Here is a 16,130-nt window from a genome sequence, read left to right on the forward strand (position 1 = left end):
AATTCTAGTTGTGATAGTGGCTATCTTGAAGGAGTTTTGTAGCCTTCACTGAGGTCTTCCTTGTGTTTTATTGGTTAGAACTGACTGCATACTGTTTGACATACCAGGGGATAGAAATGGAGCAGATCTTGTAGGGGGGCTACCTGCACAAAATCTGGCTTTTTTTTTTCTTTTATCTTTTTTTGGTTTTTCGAGACAGGGTTTCTCTGTAGCTTTTTTAGAGCCTGTCCTGGAACTAGCTCTTGTAGACCAGGCTGGCCTCGAACTCACAGAGATCCGCCTGCCTCTGCCTCCCGAGTGCTGGGATTAAAGGCGTGCGCCACCACCGCCCGGCAAAATCTGGCTTTTTTTAGTGTAGAAAATGGGAAGAATGTGTTCTGCTTGAAAAGCCAGCATGGCCCATTGCTACACCTTCTCAGAGGAAGAAGGCGTAAAAAGCCCTCAGAAATGTAAAGAATTATTGGGTTAGTGGGCAAAGAGCATGAGGAATGCTAAAGTAGTTTTAGGATGAAAAGCTGGATTGGGATCAGCCTAAGAAAGGCCTTAACCTTCCTTAATAGGTACTGCAGATTTAGTGCGGCATTCTCAGTATGGAACAAGGTGGTCTGCAGGATAGCATGGAGTCAGAAGAAATGCAGGTTGAGTGGAGGCTGCCGTAATAAAGTCCAGGATTTAAAGGGTCTGAACTTAGGGGTGATGGTAGTGAGATGAGGAGAGGAGAGAGACACAGGAGGAAGCTCACTGTATTTTCATATTTGTTCAGATGATGAGGGATTTGCAACAACACTGACCAAACTTTGTTATTGTCTTAATCATTGATATATGACTAAGGAAACTCATGGATGATAAATCCGTGTGAGTGGAGGCGGTAGGTTCTGTGCGTACATTAAGAGGTAGTTTACATCTGGGATGTCACCTCTAACCATTACCACACTCCTCTCTCAGCCCAGGCTGCTTTGCTGGCTCTTGTCAGGCTGCGATAAAGCCATGACTGTTGTGCAGAGCCCTGTTGTCCAGAAAGAACAGTGCAGTAGTGACTGACACCACTGCTTAGGTTACAGCCTTCGCCTGAGGCAGTTAGAATTTGGTGTGGTCGTAGGTGCTACCCCTGAGAACATTTGTTTTTTGTTTTAGACTGCAGTCTGATAAATGTGTTACAAATGATAGTTTGGGGAATGAAAAGAACCTCTTTAATTTCTTTCTTTTAAAAATGGGAAAACTGAAAGGTTGTGATTTGCCCAGGATTATTAACCAGACATTAAAACATTTTTTAATGGGCCAGTTAGAACTCAGATTTCTTAAGTCTTAGGTCAGCCCTCATTCAGTTCCACCATACTTTACAAATTAGTACTTATTTTACTCATTTGTACTTGAACTCCCTGCCAGAGCATAGTATATTTAAGCTGTCATCATAGATTATTTTAAATGTGTCAGAAATACAGATACCTTTTTGGTATTCTTGAAGTCTGATTATGGTAATTACTTTCAGAAAGGGATTTTTATTTTGAAATTTAAGAAACATACACTTTCTGTATTCCATTGGCATTAACTTTCTGTCTTTTTGTTTTTTGAGATAGGCCTTCAGTATGTAGCCCAGGATAGCCTGAAACTTGCAACCTACCTGTTACTTTTTTTTTCTTTTTTTTTATTAAAAATTTCCATCTCCTCCCCCTTCCCTCCCCTCCCTTCCACCCATACCCCCACTCCGCCCCTCTCCAAGCCAAAGAGCCATCAGGGTTCCCTTCACTATGTTAACCAAACTGACAAGGCTGTAGAGTTCATGCTCATCGCCGTTGTCCTTGGTTTCTCAGTCCTCCTCCGCCGTCAGCCACATTCAGAGAGTCCGGTTTGGTCCCCTGTTCCATCAGTCCCATTCCAACTGGACTTGGTGGTCTCCCGTTAGATCTGTCCCACTGTCTCAATGGGTAAATGCACTCTTCACGGTCCTGACTTCCTTGCTCATGATCTCCCTCCTTTTGCTCCTCATCAGGACCTTGGGAGCTCAATCCGGTGCTCCTATGTGGGGCTCTGTCATTTTCTCCATCCAATGCCAGGTGAATGGCCAAAGACACTTAAGGGCATGCTCAACCTCCTTAGCAATCAGGGAAATGCAAATCAAAACAACATTGAGATACCATCTAACACCTGTCAGATTGGCTAAAATCAAAAACACCAATGATAGCCTTTGCTGGAGAGGATGTGGAGTAAGGGGTACACTCATCCATTGCTGGTGGGAATGCAAACTTGTGCAACCGCTTTGGAATGCAGTGTGGAGGTTTCTCAGGAAATTTGGGATCAACCTATCCCAGGACCCAGCAATCCCACTCTTGGGAATTTACCCAAGAGATGCCCAATCATATTACAAAAGCATTTGTTCAACTATGTTTATAGCAGCATTATTTGTAATAGCCAGAACCTGGAAACAACCTAGATGCCCTTCAGTGGAAGAATGGATGAAGAAAGTGTGGAATATATACATATTAGAGTACTACTCGGCGGTAAAAAACAATGACATGTTGAATTTTGCATGCAAATGGATGGAAATAGAAAACACCATCCTGAGTGAGGTAACCCAGGCCCAAAAAGATGAACATGGGATGTACTCACTCATAATTGGTTTCTAGCCATAAATAAAGGACATCAAGCCTATAATTCGTAAAAAAAATCCTAGAGAAGATATATAGAAGGTGAATCCAAAGAAAAACATACAGTTATCCTCCTGGATATTGGAAGTAGACAAGATTGCCGGACAAAAAATGGGAACTTGGGGGTGGGGTGGGATGGGGGGATGGGGGGATGGGGAGAGAAAAGTGTGAAGTGGAGGATGGGAAGAGCTTGGGGGAATAGGATGGTTGGGATATAGGAAGGGTGGATATGGGAACAAGGAATTATATATCTTAATTAAGGGAGTCATTCTAGGGTTGGCAGAGACTTGACTCTAGAGGGGTTCCCAGGTGTCCAGGAAGACGCCCCCAGCTAGTTCCTTGGGCAGCTGAGGAGAGGGTGCCAGAAATGTCCAGATCCTATTGCCATACTCATGAATATCTTGCATATCACCATAGAACCTACCTGTTTCTGCCTCAAAGATGTGTACAACACCATGGCCAATCTTCTTTATTCTTAGTGACTGATATGTGGCTAGAATGCTAGTAGATGGTAAACAGGTCTGTGTAAGTGGAGATGGTAGAGTATGTGCAGTTGTTAAGAGCTAAGGTCTAGGATGTGATGCCCCTAGCTGCCACCAGACTCCACTTGTTCAACCTGGCTGTCTTGCTGGGTCTGTAGTTGATGAAATAGATTCCCTTTCAGATCCTAAGCTTTAGCTATTTTCTCTGCCAAAAACAGGTTTGAGGAGCCAGGGTTCCTCTCTCCTACTTCCTTACACCGTTCAGACCCAATTGTACCTGTCAGCTACTTATTTATTCTGCTAGGAGCTGAGCCTAGAACTTTATATTTGCTAGGTAAGCAGTCCACCCTTGAGCTACATCCCTGATTTTGGACCATTTATTAAAAATAGCAATCCCTCAGTGCTGCTCACCTCATTCACCCCCTTGTTCCCATTTACCATACAATTGAGAAATAGCATTTTACTCTTCCTCAACTTTATTTTTCCCTTCCCTATTAGAATATAAGCTGTATGAGGGCTGGGACTGGTTCACTGCAACAGATCTTTTGCATGGAGAACAGTGTGGCAAGTATAGTGGTTGGTTACATGTGTGTTGATGGTGAGCAAGCTTTTAAGCATGAAAGTGGCAGGTGCATGGAACACTGGTCCCAACATGATACATTTGCTTGATAGTGGAGTCTAGAATGTTTGTATTGCAAGCTGTACTGATGAGCTCCTTCAGGGAAAGTGCAGATGGGTAGAGGTGATAAGCTGATGCAGTTTAATCCATCTGTGTCTCATTCAGAATTGTGTTTCAAGAAAACTTGGTGGTCCTTCTTTGAGGCTCAGAAGCAACCTCTGGTCTTAACCAAAAGCATTCTTCCATGTTTGTTTAGGGACTTTTCTGCCCTTGACTCCTTATAGCAGCATGCTTTCCTTTACTAGTCTTTTCTTGATTCTTTAAAAAATTTTATTGTATTTGCTTATGTTAATGTGTGAGTGTGCGTGTGCCTAGATATGCACATATCATATGCACATATAGAAGCAACAGGAATCATTCTCTCCTACCCCTTGTTCCTGGGGGTCAAATTCAGGTTGTCAGGTCTGGCTGCAAGCTCCTCCTCCCCCAGAGCCATCTCTTTAAGCCCCCCTTTTAGATGCTTGATAAATTTATTAACAATTTAGATAACAGTTTTATCTAAGAAAAACACCATGTTGATTTTAAGTTTTGAGTTTGTTTAATGCCAAAAACATAATCTCTAAGTCTCTATAAAGTGAGGTTTTTATGTTTGGGTTTTTAAAAGCATTATGGTTTTGAGATCCCCATATGTGAATTAAATGCACAGCCCTATGATGTCAATCCAAAGTCAACATGTGACTGGAAGTGATTTGTTTTATTATAGCATTTCTTAACTATAAGGTAGTAGTACCAGTTTTTCCATTTTATGTAAATTTAAAGAAGACTTTGACAGGGAAATGCTTGACCTACTTTGATACTTCCTTGATTGGCACAAATATATTGTATGCTCTATTTAGAAATGATATATTTTCATCTTTTATTTTATACAAAGAACTAATTTAGCTAAAGTAGAGTCATGTAAATCAAGAAGCATTGTGTTCTCTTCTGAGCTATTTTGATGGCATTTATTTAATGGAAAAGAATTTTTTTTTTTTTTGGCGGTGGTGGCGCACGCCTTTAATGGAAAAGAATTTTGACAATTCATTTTTAATATTGTAATTGTACAGTTTTAAAACAGTATTTACACTGTTTGGATTTGACTTGGCTATCTTTTCTTACAGAAACTAGTAAGGCATTTATATGGGAATGTGACAATGTTTGTGTCTAGTCAAACTTTTGTTATCAGAACCTTAACAGTAATTTTAGCTTGCTGAACTTAATTGCCAAGCACTGTCATTTAAAAGACTTAACTATGATATTTTAGTATACCTACTTACTATATAGTAGATCTCATTTATTGTGAATGAATAGAGTTCAGCTGTTTATAAATTTCACCAACAGCTTAGCTGTCATATGTAGAGATTCTGAATGAATTATCACTGTTCTGATATGTGAAGTTAATGTTTAAATACTAGCCTCCTCTCACCTAGTTGCTGAACTGCAATGGTGCCTGTGCCTCTGCTGTTTCCTTCATATGTTGCAGAGCCCTTGAAAGCCTAGATTTTCAGTGCACATTTTTACTCACGGGATGTGAAGGCCCCCGTGTCTTGTGTGTGGCATCTTTACTTAGTGCACTAAGTGCTGGTTATGCGTTTTCCACTCGAGATCATTCCTTCTCTTTCACAGGCAGCTTTTGTCTAATTCCAGTTCTGCTTTTTCCTTCTTTTGCATGCTCCACCGTATCATTGTTCCTCTGCATCGTCTCTTCTCATCCCACATGCTGTTCACTGGTGCTGTTTGTCTCCTGTGAGTGCTGAGTGTAAATTAGATGTTAAGCTGAAATCATTAGTTTCTGTAAGTCAGCCTTTCCTTCTTATGAGCATGAACAACTCCCTCCTGTTTGTGGACCTGCCTTTACCCATCAGTTCGCTTGCCTATGTTCATCTTTTTGTTTCAGTATCAAGAAATCATTTTCTTCAGAATTAGAGCTGAATTTTCAAAATAATCTTAGCTTAAACTGAATAGACCAGGTTTGTGTTTGGCTCTTTGAGAAAAATGTATGAAATTGGTCATTTTTAGTGGCTGTTTTAGGTTATTGGGGACAGAATGAAATTATGAAACGCTACAGGAATCCAGTTCAGCATCAGGAAAGGAAGCTTGCCTGCATGGAGAGAGCTATTCCAACTGACATTGATGGGAGGAAAATAATTAGAAAAATAGTTATTCAAATGGATTGAGTATTAGAATTATGGGTATTGATTCAGTAGGAACTACTGGGGATTATTAGCTGGAGTAAGGCAGTTTGTAAAATAAATCCCGTGCCTAATGGGTTGTGCCTTTTCTCTGTGTTCCTTATGTGTTTTTCCCATGGTGTGTGCCTTTTCTCTGTGTTCCTTATGTGTTTTTACCATGGTGTCTCTCCATTTTTCACTGCCAGGTGACTGCTGGACAGCGAAGGAATGGGCCATTGGTGCTGATAGGCAGTGGACTTTCTTCACAGCAGCAGAAAATGCTCAGCAAACTCGAGACAGTTCTTAAGGCTAAAAAATGTGCTGAGTTTGACAGTACAGGTGAGGCGTTTGATTTCTTTCTAAATAATTTTTTAAAAAGTCCCTTTAAAGAGTGAACTTAAGTAATTTATGTTTTAAGAATTGGCTTATGGTTATATATTTTGCGTCTTATAATGTAGGCTGTTTCTATTAATGTCCTAGGAAATGTAAAGTGTGTTTTACTTGTTTTTGTGGATTTGGAGCTAGTAGGCAAGTGCATTACCACTCACCTACATCCTTCACAGGAGCTGTAAAGTTAAGCTTTATACATATTTTAGGATAGAGTACTGTTAAGAACAGATTTGAGTTCGTTACTAAAGTATAACACAGTGTGATATCACAAATCATTTGAAAATAGTTTAAAAACTTTTATTTGTTAATGTACTTTTACGATCTATTTTTCATGTTGATGGCCAAATTATAAAAGTATGGAATAAAAGAAACATTATATCCAGTATAAGTTTCCTTTGGTGAAAACTTATGTGTCAGTTAATAAAATAGACTTAACTGCTTATAAAAAACAAGGAAGTTATTTTGGTTTTTCCTTACTGCTTTTTTTAGTAACTCATGTCATTGTTCCTGATGATGAAGCTCAAAGTACTTTGAAGTGTATGCTTGGGATTCTCAATGGATGCTGGATTCTGACGTTTGAATGTAAGTACTGGATTTGGGAGGATTACTAGACTAGTTAGATACTCACTGCTTTGAAAAGGATTCATGTATTATTGGTACCCTGCAGATATTTTTAATAAATGTGCATAAATATGCTCTGATTTTAATGTAGTTTTATTTTGCAATACCAAGTATATTAATAAAGAATTAATGTAGTTTCTTGTTAGTTTTGAAGTCTAAATAGTCCATATTAATGTTAAATGGTGTATTTGACAAAATATACTCATGTTTTAATTCATTTAATGGTGTATCTATGAAGTGAAATTAATTTATTGCTTTCCATTTAAAATGTCTACAGCATTACCCATATAACATTCCTTTAATCTCGTGGCTGACTCAGTCCTTTTAGGCAGCTATTGGGGGAATTTACCATTTCATTCTACATGATCTGATTACAGCAGCCATTATCGCAGCCTCCACTGAAACTTTCCCTGTTTCTCTCGTTGGCAGTCATATGCCATCACCCTCAGAGCTACCTTCTATCTTCCTACTGTTGCTATATGCTGCTTTTCATACTCACCCACCCACCCACCTTTCTTTCCTCCAGAACCTTACATATCTCCTCCCTCTTCCTAGTTAGTTTTTTTTCCTTGGTACTTGAAATATCTGCTTTTTGGTGTGATAGGCTAAACTATTATGGCAGATGCACCAGCTGTTGTTAAGTACTTCTTGAGAAAGCTGAGTGCTGCAAAGGACTGACAGGGAGGTCTTATGACAGATAGTTGATGTTGCTTATGCTCAAGAATGATGGAGGACCCAAATTTCTCAGACTTGCCACACACATCTGCACATGGAGTACTTTGTATTGTGATTTGTTAATCTTCTAGAGCTGACTGCTAACACTGGATACTGCAGTCTCCTGTAATGATAATTATACCAAAACAGAAGATTGAGTATATTAGTTTTAAGAAGAACATTGTATATTAAAATTCATTAAAAATATTGGCTTTGTGCTTTGAAGGCCTTGTGGTAGAGTGATGATCAAGATCTTAAGTTTGATGTGATTTGATTTGAAGAACAGTTTGGTATTAGCTGTCAGCATTCATGTCCTCCTGATCGGCTTCCACTTGCTCTCTGTGGTAATAGTCAGCTCGCTTGGGTGTGACTTGCAGTCTGAGAAACCATATTATCTTTTCTCCTCATTCTCTGTTAATAGTTGCTCCCAGTCAAAACCAGCTTGAGAAGCATGATAATTGATTGGCAATATGATTAGCAATATGCCTGTGCTTGAATTTTATTTATTTATTTAGTCTTTCCTGTTTATAGTAAGTCTCTTTGAGTCTCAGTATATAAAAACTTCAAGTGCCTCTAATGTTATAACTTCCTTTGTACCACACCTGGGCCAGAACCATTGCCAATGGTTAGAATTAGTCGATTTATTTTAATATTAAGATCCTTATTAATAAAGAAGCCATGTGGGATTTTGAATAATCTGATGCTTTTGAACTTTAAGTCTATTTAACAGTTTGCTGAACTGGCATTTGGCTACATGTACAGGCTATGATGCATTTCCATAAAGCCTGCCTTCTGTAGGAAGTGTGAGTTTTGTCACTTTAATGGCTTGCCTGTGTCGTTTTTATAGAATCACGGATGGACTCAAGCTGACTTAATTGTGTGATATCTGATGATTCTTACAGTAGTGACTATATTCTCTAATGCAGATGGTTCATTTAGGATAAAGAACGGATAGGCTCTCTTATTAAAGTTTATGTAGAGCCCACCAAGAAGTAAGTTCAAAATTTAAGACAAGTATTTAAATTGTCCCTAGGTCACTGGGCTTGTAAAAATAAGCCATATACTCTCAAAGTGTTTCTTGCCTGACAGAGATTCCCTAGTCTGCTTTTTGCTATCAGGTACCTCGATTTTATTGAAAAATATTTCAGAGCAATTTAGAACTGTCTGAAAATCATATACATATTAGAAAAAAATGAAGGTGATTACTGCTTTCAAAATTAGTTATAGGCATGCATGACTTACTAAAACTTTCTTGAGTAGGATTCTAAGCATTAGTTTGTTCGTAGACAAAATTATTAATTGGAGTAACTACTAATAAACTTTAATATTAACATTTTATAGTGTTTTCCATAAACAAATGAGTTGAAGAAGAATTTTCATCGTGTATGTCATGTACTTGTGTGTGGAGACTGGAGGTTGATAGCAGATGTCCTAGGCTCCCACCTTTGTTTTTGATGCAGAAACTCAGAGATTAGCTGGACAGGCTCACTGTCATCTGGAGATCTGCCTGTCTTGCAGACTGTTTCCCACTTCACTGTGCTAGGGTTACTCTAGGCCAGTTAATCTCAACCTTCCTAATGCTTTTTGTATAGTTCCTCATGTTGTGGTGACCCCAACTATAAAACTGTTTTTATCGCTGCTTTATACCTGTAATTTTGCTATTGTTTTGAGATATAAATATCTGATATGCAGGATGGTCTTAGGTGAGTCCTGTGAAAGAGTCCTTCAACACTCAAAGGGGATCATGGCCCACAGGTTGAGAACCACTGCTCTAGACTTGCATCTGAACCAAATAAGGAAGAGCAGGGAGGATACTCTTTGGTGGTGTTTTCTGATTAGTTAGTTGATTTGAGTGATTTGACTCTAAAAAGACTGATACTAAGAGTTCCTTTTTAAAGTAGACTTTTAAAATTCTGTAGAGTTCTAAAGATTAATGTAATTTCTGTTTTGCGCAGTAAACTTTTAGACATTAGACAGTTTGTTCTTTAAATAGACAGTATTGGTATTGGTCACAGTGCAGGTGTCAGTACTGCTTCCCAGTTTTGTTTACAGTGTTTTGATGGACACTGATGCATTTTGTGATGGGATGGGTTTGCTTTTTTTGTATGTATTAAATAAATTTGACATTTTGTCTTAAGAAGTATATGTTTATTTCTAAGTGTACTTATAACTAGAATATTAACTTGAAGGACAATGGCGATGGGCTTGGTCTCTATGACATGTACGGGCTCTGTGTGAGCCTTGTCAGTTTGGTTGCTCACCTTCCTGGACCGGGAGGGAGTTGGGAGGACCTTGGACTCAACATAGTGTAGAGAACCCTGATGGCTCTTTGGCCTGGAGAGGAAGGGAGTGGGGGTATGGGTGGAGGGGAGGGGAGGGAAGGGGGAGAAGGAGGGGAGGAGATGGCAATTTTTGATAAAAAATAAATAAACTGGAAAAAAAAAGTAAATGATTACTAAGTATGACAAAATCTGCTGTCCTATGACGTATTTTCAGTGATACTTTCAACTGGATGTTTATGATAGCATATGTGCAGGTTAGTTTTTTGTTACTTAACACAGATAGGGTCATCTGGGAAGGGGGAGTCTTGTTTGAGAAAATACCTTCACCAGATTAGCCTTTGGGCATTTCTTCATTAATGATTAATGGAGCATTAGTGATAGTGGAAGGGTCCAGCTCACTGTCAGTGGTGTCACCTTTGGGTAGGTGGGCCTGGGCTATATAAGAAAGGTAGCTGAAGCCGGGCAGTAATGGCACGTGCCTTTAATCCCAACAGTCAGGAGGCAGAAGTAGGCGGGTCTCTGTTAGTTTGAGGTCAGCTTGGTCTATAAGAGCTAATTCCAGGACAGGCTCCAAAGCTACAGAGAAACCATGTCTCAAAAAAACAAAAAAAAAACAAAACAAAAAGAAAAAGGGAGCTGAATAAGCCAAGGAGAGTAAGCCAGGAAGCATTCCTCCATTGTTACGCTTCAGTTCCTGCCTTCAGATACTGGCAGTGTTCCCCATGTGTTCCCCACCTCCGGCCCTGCCTTCCCCGTGACAGAATGGTCAGGACGTTTAGGCTCTGTGTTACACAGTCGGCCCTCATTTCATCACGCCTCACTCATGTCACAGCGAGCTTACCTCTCTGTCGCGTAGATGCCACCTGACCCTTGAGAGAGTGCGGTGACAGTGTACTTTGTTATTTTCTATTGTGTCTTTTTGTAGAAAGTGTGAATTTTTTTGATTGTAGTGCAACCATAGTCTATTTGACTAAAAATTCTAATATAAGTCCATTTTCTAAAGAAGATTCCTTTGGTTTTTACAGCCTGAGTGTCAATTTTCAACTGAATCAGACAGGAACTCCATAGATGTTTATTTATTGTCATTCTGAGTGACATAAATTCCTAGTTTAGTTCTAATGCCTTATCTGTTCAGAATCTTGGTTTTGATATGGAGTGATGTTTATGTATTCTAACTTTCTTAAAGGAAATTTGTTGACTGAGAGTGATATTTAATTCCATGCTTTCAGTTATGAAGAGCCAGAAGCCATAACAATAGCAGTTGGTTAAATCCACAACTTTGTGTTTTCTAGCTTTTAAGAGAGTGAAGATTTTTTTTGCCTTTCATGTAAGACAGGGAGGGCTTCTCTTCCTGAGAACATTCTATAGATCCATATCTTTAAGCTCCACTCACCTTTATGTATTCTCTCATAATTTTGTGTCACTGTGTGTCTGTGGTAGTTTGAATGTAATTGGCTCTCATAGTCTCAAAGGGAGTGGTACTATTAGGAGGAGCGACTCTGCTGGAGTGCGCCTGGCCTTGTTGGAGGAAATGTGTCACTATGGAGGTAGGCTTTGAGGTTTCCTATTCTCAGGATACCACTCAGTGTCTCAGTTGACTTCCTGTGGTCTGCATATCAAGACATAACAAGCACCTTGCCAGCCTGCATGCCGTCATGCTCCCCACCATAATGATAATGGACTAAACCTCTGAAACTGTAAGTGAGCCCCTCCCCCAGTCGAATGTTTTCCTTTATAAAAGTTGTCATGGTCATGGTGTCTCTTCACACAAGAGAAACCCTAGCTTAGACAGGGTTCAAGGACACTCCTTTTTACTGTTTCTCTTGTTGATCCTTTTCTCCCAAGCCTCAGAAAAATTACTCAGTTCAACATAATTGATGATCATCCATGAATCTAAAATGAAGATATATCTACAAATTATGTTTTATGAGCTGGAGACAGGAATGGATGCTAACAGTTTAGAATAAAGGAATACTTATCTGTATAGTATAATTTTTTAAAAAAAATACTGATGTAGCCTTGACAGTCATAAGCTGCCTGAATATGCAAAGACCCCCTGGCTTTGCCAAGATGGCCAGAGTTGCTCCAGTGACTTTACATTAACGATTTTGAGCTAAGAAGTACTTTGGGAACTGTGCTTCTCCTACATACATAGAAAAATAGCATAATTTCTGGGCTCTTCAAATAGTAGGCATGGTCAGGAATCCATCTATACTCAGAGAGTCTGTCTGTACAGGTGACTTGTTTCCTCATCCCTGCAAAGTGATAGTTCCAGTTAAAATATAGAATATGTTCAAGCTAACAAAGATGAAATAAAGCATGCATCATAAGAGAAAAGTGGCTGTACATTATATGAGAATAGTAACTTAACACATTCAAAGAATATGTAGTTATGGTAGATGGGGAAATCTGTGTTTACATATATAACTACAAAGTTAATCTAGTTTGAAAATTATTAGTGGAGAAAACAAGCAAAACTCTGATCTTGAATTTGCTTCTTTTTTCTTCAAGAGGAAAAAAATAAGTATCTTTCTGCTAAACTTTTAATAGCAAATGATAGTATAATGATGGGCTTTATTAAACATTTACGATAGATAAAAAATAATTGGATTAAAATGTAAGAAGTAGCATTAAGTTGTTGGTAAATGACTTGTTTTTAAACTAATATAGAGATTAGGAATTATGGCATATATGGTATATACTTTATATGAGTTAATGAATAGAAATGCTTTTAAGTTATATTTTAGAGATAAAAAAATCTTCAAATGGAAAGTAGGTTTAGAAGTCCTATTGCAATTTGGTTAATTTCTGTGGAATAAATAAAACTCTCAAATATCCGTTATTTTAGGTTGTTAAATAAGTACAGTTGACTGATTTCTTTATTTCATTAGTGATATTACTATGTCATTAATTACTGCAAGTTCAGAGAGTCTCGTGTGTTCTTTTACTTGCTTAGTGGATTATTATTATTTGATTAATCTCAAAGGAGATTTACAAGGATTGAAGCTTTGATTGTGGCAAATATCTATTGAATAGTGCATCTTCATTCTGAAACTCAGGCTACCAGATTGACAGTGATAATTTTAGCATTGTATTAAATAAACTTCTTGACCTATTGAAGACAAAGATGAACATAATTATTTTTCTCAATTCCTTCTCCCATCAAAGTCCTCAGCATTGTGCTTTTTGGCCAAATATGGCTTTTCCTGCTTAATAAATTGATCATGTGATTTATGATAAGAGAAACAGAACGTATCTACTCTAAATAGAGATAGCTGATATTTCTTTAGGTGATTTTTTTTCAAACCAAAGAAAAAGACGTAAGGAAAAGTTGATCAGGAGTTGGAGGATATCTGAGTTTTTAATCTCAGTTGTGTCTCCAGGAAAACCACTTAAATCTTTGAGGATTTCTGTTGTTTGACTTGACTAGGCATTGGAGTTGCAATCTTAGGAGTAGATGTCACTCAGTTTGCAAAACTTCCCAGGGTTTTCTGTGCCATGATAGCAGCTTTATAAAAGGGCTTTGTTATCATTAACAGTTCTAGACTTGAAATGTTCTCAGTTTCTTTAGCTGTCCTGGGTGGCGTAAGCACTTTGTTTTTTTGGAATAAGAGAATATCAGAAGCATGTTTCTTTATCTCAGTAATTGGGATTAGAGCACTGAACTTTTTTGCCTTTACAGTTTACTTACTGAATAGTGCTGGGAGTCTCTTGTTTGCAGAGATTGGTCCAGCACACCTGTGGGTTAGCAGCAGCAGTGGACATAACCTATGGTCACAGTCTCTTTGCTGGTGCAGCTGACTCTCCTGCTCTATTCTTGCGCACACTAAGGCTAACCACCTGAATGAAGAACAGATTGCTGAATTTAAGGCAATTTTCTCTTTATCTGGTAAAGATGGTGACAATATTGTCAAAACAAAGAACCTGGGAGTGTCATGAGGTCATGGTGCCAGAACCAAGTAGAAACTGAATTGCAGGATATGATCAATGAAGTAGATGCTAATGGGATTGGCACTATCTACTTCCTATAATATTAGACCATGGTGACTAGAAAAGTGCAAGATATAGATAGCAAAGGTATCTGTGAAGTGTTTCAGCTCTTTGACAAGGATGGTGATGCTATATCAATTCAGCAGAACTGTATCCCATCATGACAAACTTAAAAGAAAAATAACATATGAAGTGATCAGGAAAGCAAGATGGGGATGGACAGAGTCACCGGAAGATTTTGGGCATATGATTGACCACAAATGAAGACTTACTTTCAACTACATTTCCCTTGTGCAACGGTTACAGTGATTCTTTTGCAAGAAGAAGGATCATTTACTGTTTTACATAGCAAAAAAGAATGTCGGAGAAACTCCTGTTCACTCACAAAATCTACATGTATTTCTTTGTGGTTCTGTCCCCTAAAAATCATGGTTCACATCAGTTTTACAGTATAAATACTTGGTTTGCTTCAGGATAGTGTGCAGAAAATGATTGAAGGATGAACTTGAAACACAGCTCTAGCAGTAGGATGGTCATTTTGTATTTCCATGTATTTCAGCCCCATGGTGACAGTGACACACCCTGGTAAGTTGCCTCAGCATGTTATTTACTTCTGTGTGCATTGTATTAGAATGAGGTGAATGTTAGGCTATCATGCATTGTCAGAAGAGATCATTAACCAGAGGAACATCTCTGGACTCTGTTCTTAGTCTTTTGGAATTCATGCCAGAGTGGGCTGCAATTGTAACTGGCCTCCAGCGCAACCACCAACATTGGTCTTCAGGAATTAGAATCTATATTCATTCCAACTTGTAAATGCTCCTCTTATTTTTTTTTTTTTTTTTTTTAAATACCTTAAGTGTACTTATTAGCTGCTACAGAGCTGAAGATTTTGTGAACCAGGGCCTAAGCACTGCAGAAGCATTGGTGCCTTCTGCTAGGAAACCATGCTTCCTACCCTACTGGAGGATGTTTTCTGTCTCATCTCCCAGTGCTGTACTAACAAGCTCTAGTCTATGCAGGCTGTGTTCTGTTGATTGGCAGTGGCACATTGTTAGATCAATAGATACCATGGTGAGAGTTAAGATAATCAGCCAAATAAACCCATCGAACAGATAGAGCAGCCCACATAGGCACCGTCCACCCATTCTGTAATTGTCTACTGGCTACTCCTGATACAGCAGGCACTGTTGCCCTGGTATTCAGCTGAAGAGTGTATTGTTCTGCAGATAGAAGTAGGAGTGGATGTGTATATATTCTTCAGTGATACAAAATGAAAACAAAGCTTAGATATAAAAGAATGAGTTTGTTGATGATTTTGCTAGAATGCTGATTCTTTTAGGTTCATATTTTGTATACAAACAGTATGTGGCCAGCATACTGGGCTTTGTTGCCAGGATAGTATTTTGACCTAGTCATAAATTTTGAGTCTCATTTTCAATATACAGTAAGCTGCATTCCACATACACTCCCTTTACTTTCGAAACAAGGTCTCACTCTTTAGCGGAGGCTCTCCTGTAACTTACTGTGCAGTCCAGGCTGGCCTCAAACTCACAGCAGTCCTCTGCCTTAGCCTCCCCAGCCAGCGCTGAAATTCCAGATGTGAGCTATCATACCCATGCAAAGTTAATATATTACTATTAGCTATACTAGATAGCACTTTAGCCATCAATTATTTAAAATAATGCTATTTAAAACAATAATTTCTAAGTTAGAATGACAAAATTCAGGACTTGGGCTCACCAAAGTCAAATGATACAGTCTTGAAAACTGGGGAAAGCATATTTGAACATAAAAACACAGGCAAAACCAACAAAATAATAACCATACAAATAGGGAATTATGGGAAGTTTCTGATATATTGAATTTTTAAGGTGAATTTTATTTTTATTTATGTATGTGTATGATATTTGTGTGTGTGTGTATGATATTTGTGTGTGCAGGTGCTCATAGATGCCAGAAGAGATATAGGATCCTCCAGATGTGCAGCACAGGCAGTTGTGAGCTGCCTGATGTGGGTGTGGGATCTTACTCTTGTTCTCTGCAAGAACACCAAGGGCTCTAAACCTCAGAAGCATCTCTCTAGTCCCTCCTTGTTGAATTTTAAAGCACATTAACAATCCCAAATGAAGGGAAGTCTTTTGACAGCACTCAACTTTGGGAGAAATTGACTATTC

General features: G+C 38.6%; 1 protein-coding gene across 1 annotated transcript in view; it reads left to right on the top strand.

The window, feature by feature from the left end:
- Positions 1 to 16,130, top strand: part of Bard1 (BRCA1 associated RING domain 1) — a 73,654-nt gene that overhangs the window by 48,782 nt on the left and 8,742 nt on the right. The window contains exons 8-9 of the mRNA XM_038340178.1: positions 6,163 to 6,295; positions 6,836 to 6,928. Coding sequence (XP_038196106.1) covers positions 6,163 to 6,295; positions 6,836 to 6,928 — 226 coding nt within the window. The remainder of the gene's footprint in view (positions 1 to 6,162; positions 6,296 to 6,835; positions 6,929 to 16,130) is intronic.

This window comes from Arvicola amphibius, chromosome 8 (assembly GCF_903992535.2).
Source record: "Arvicola amphibius chromosome 8, mArvAmp1.2, whole genome shotgun sequence".
NCBI classification, from domain to species: domain Eukaryota; kingdom Metazoa; phylum Chordata; class Mammalia; order Rodentia; family Cricetidae; genus Arvicola; species Arvicola amphibius.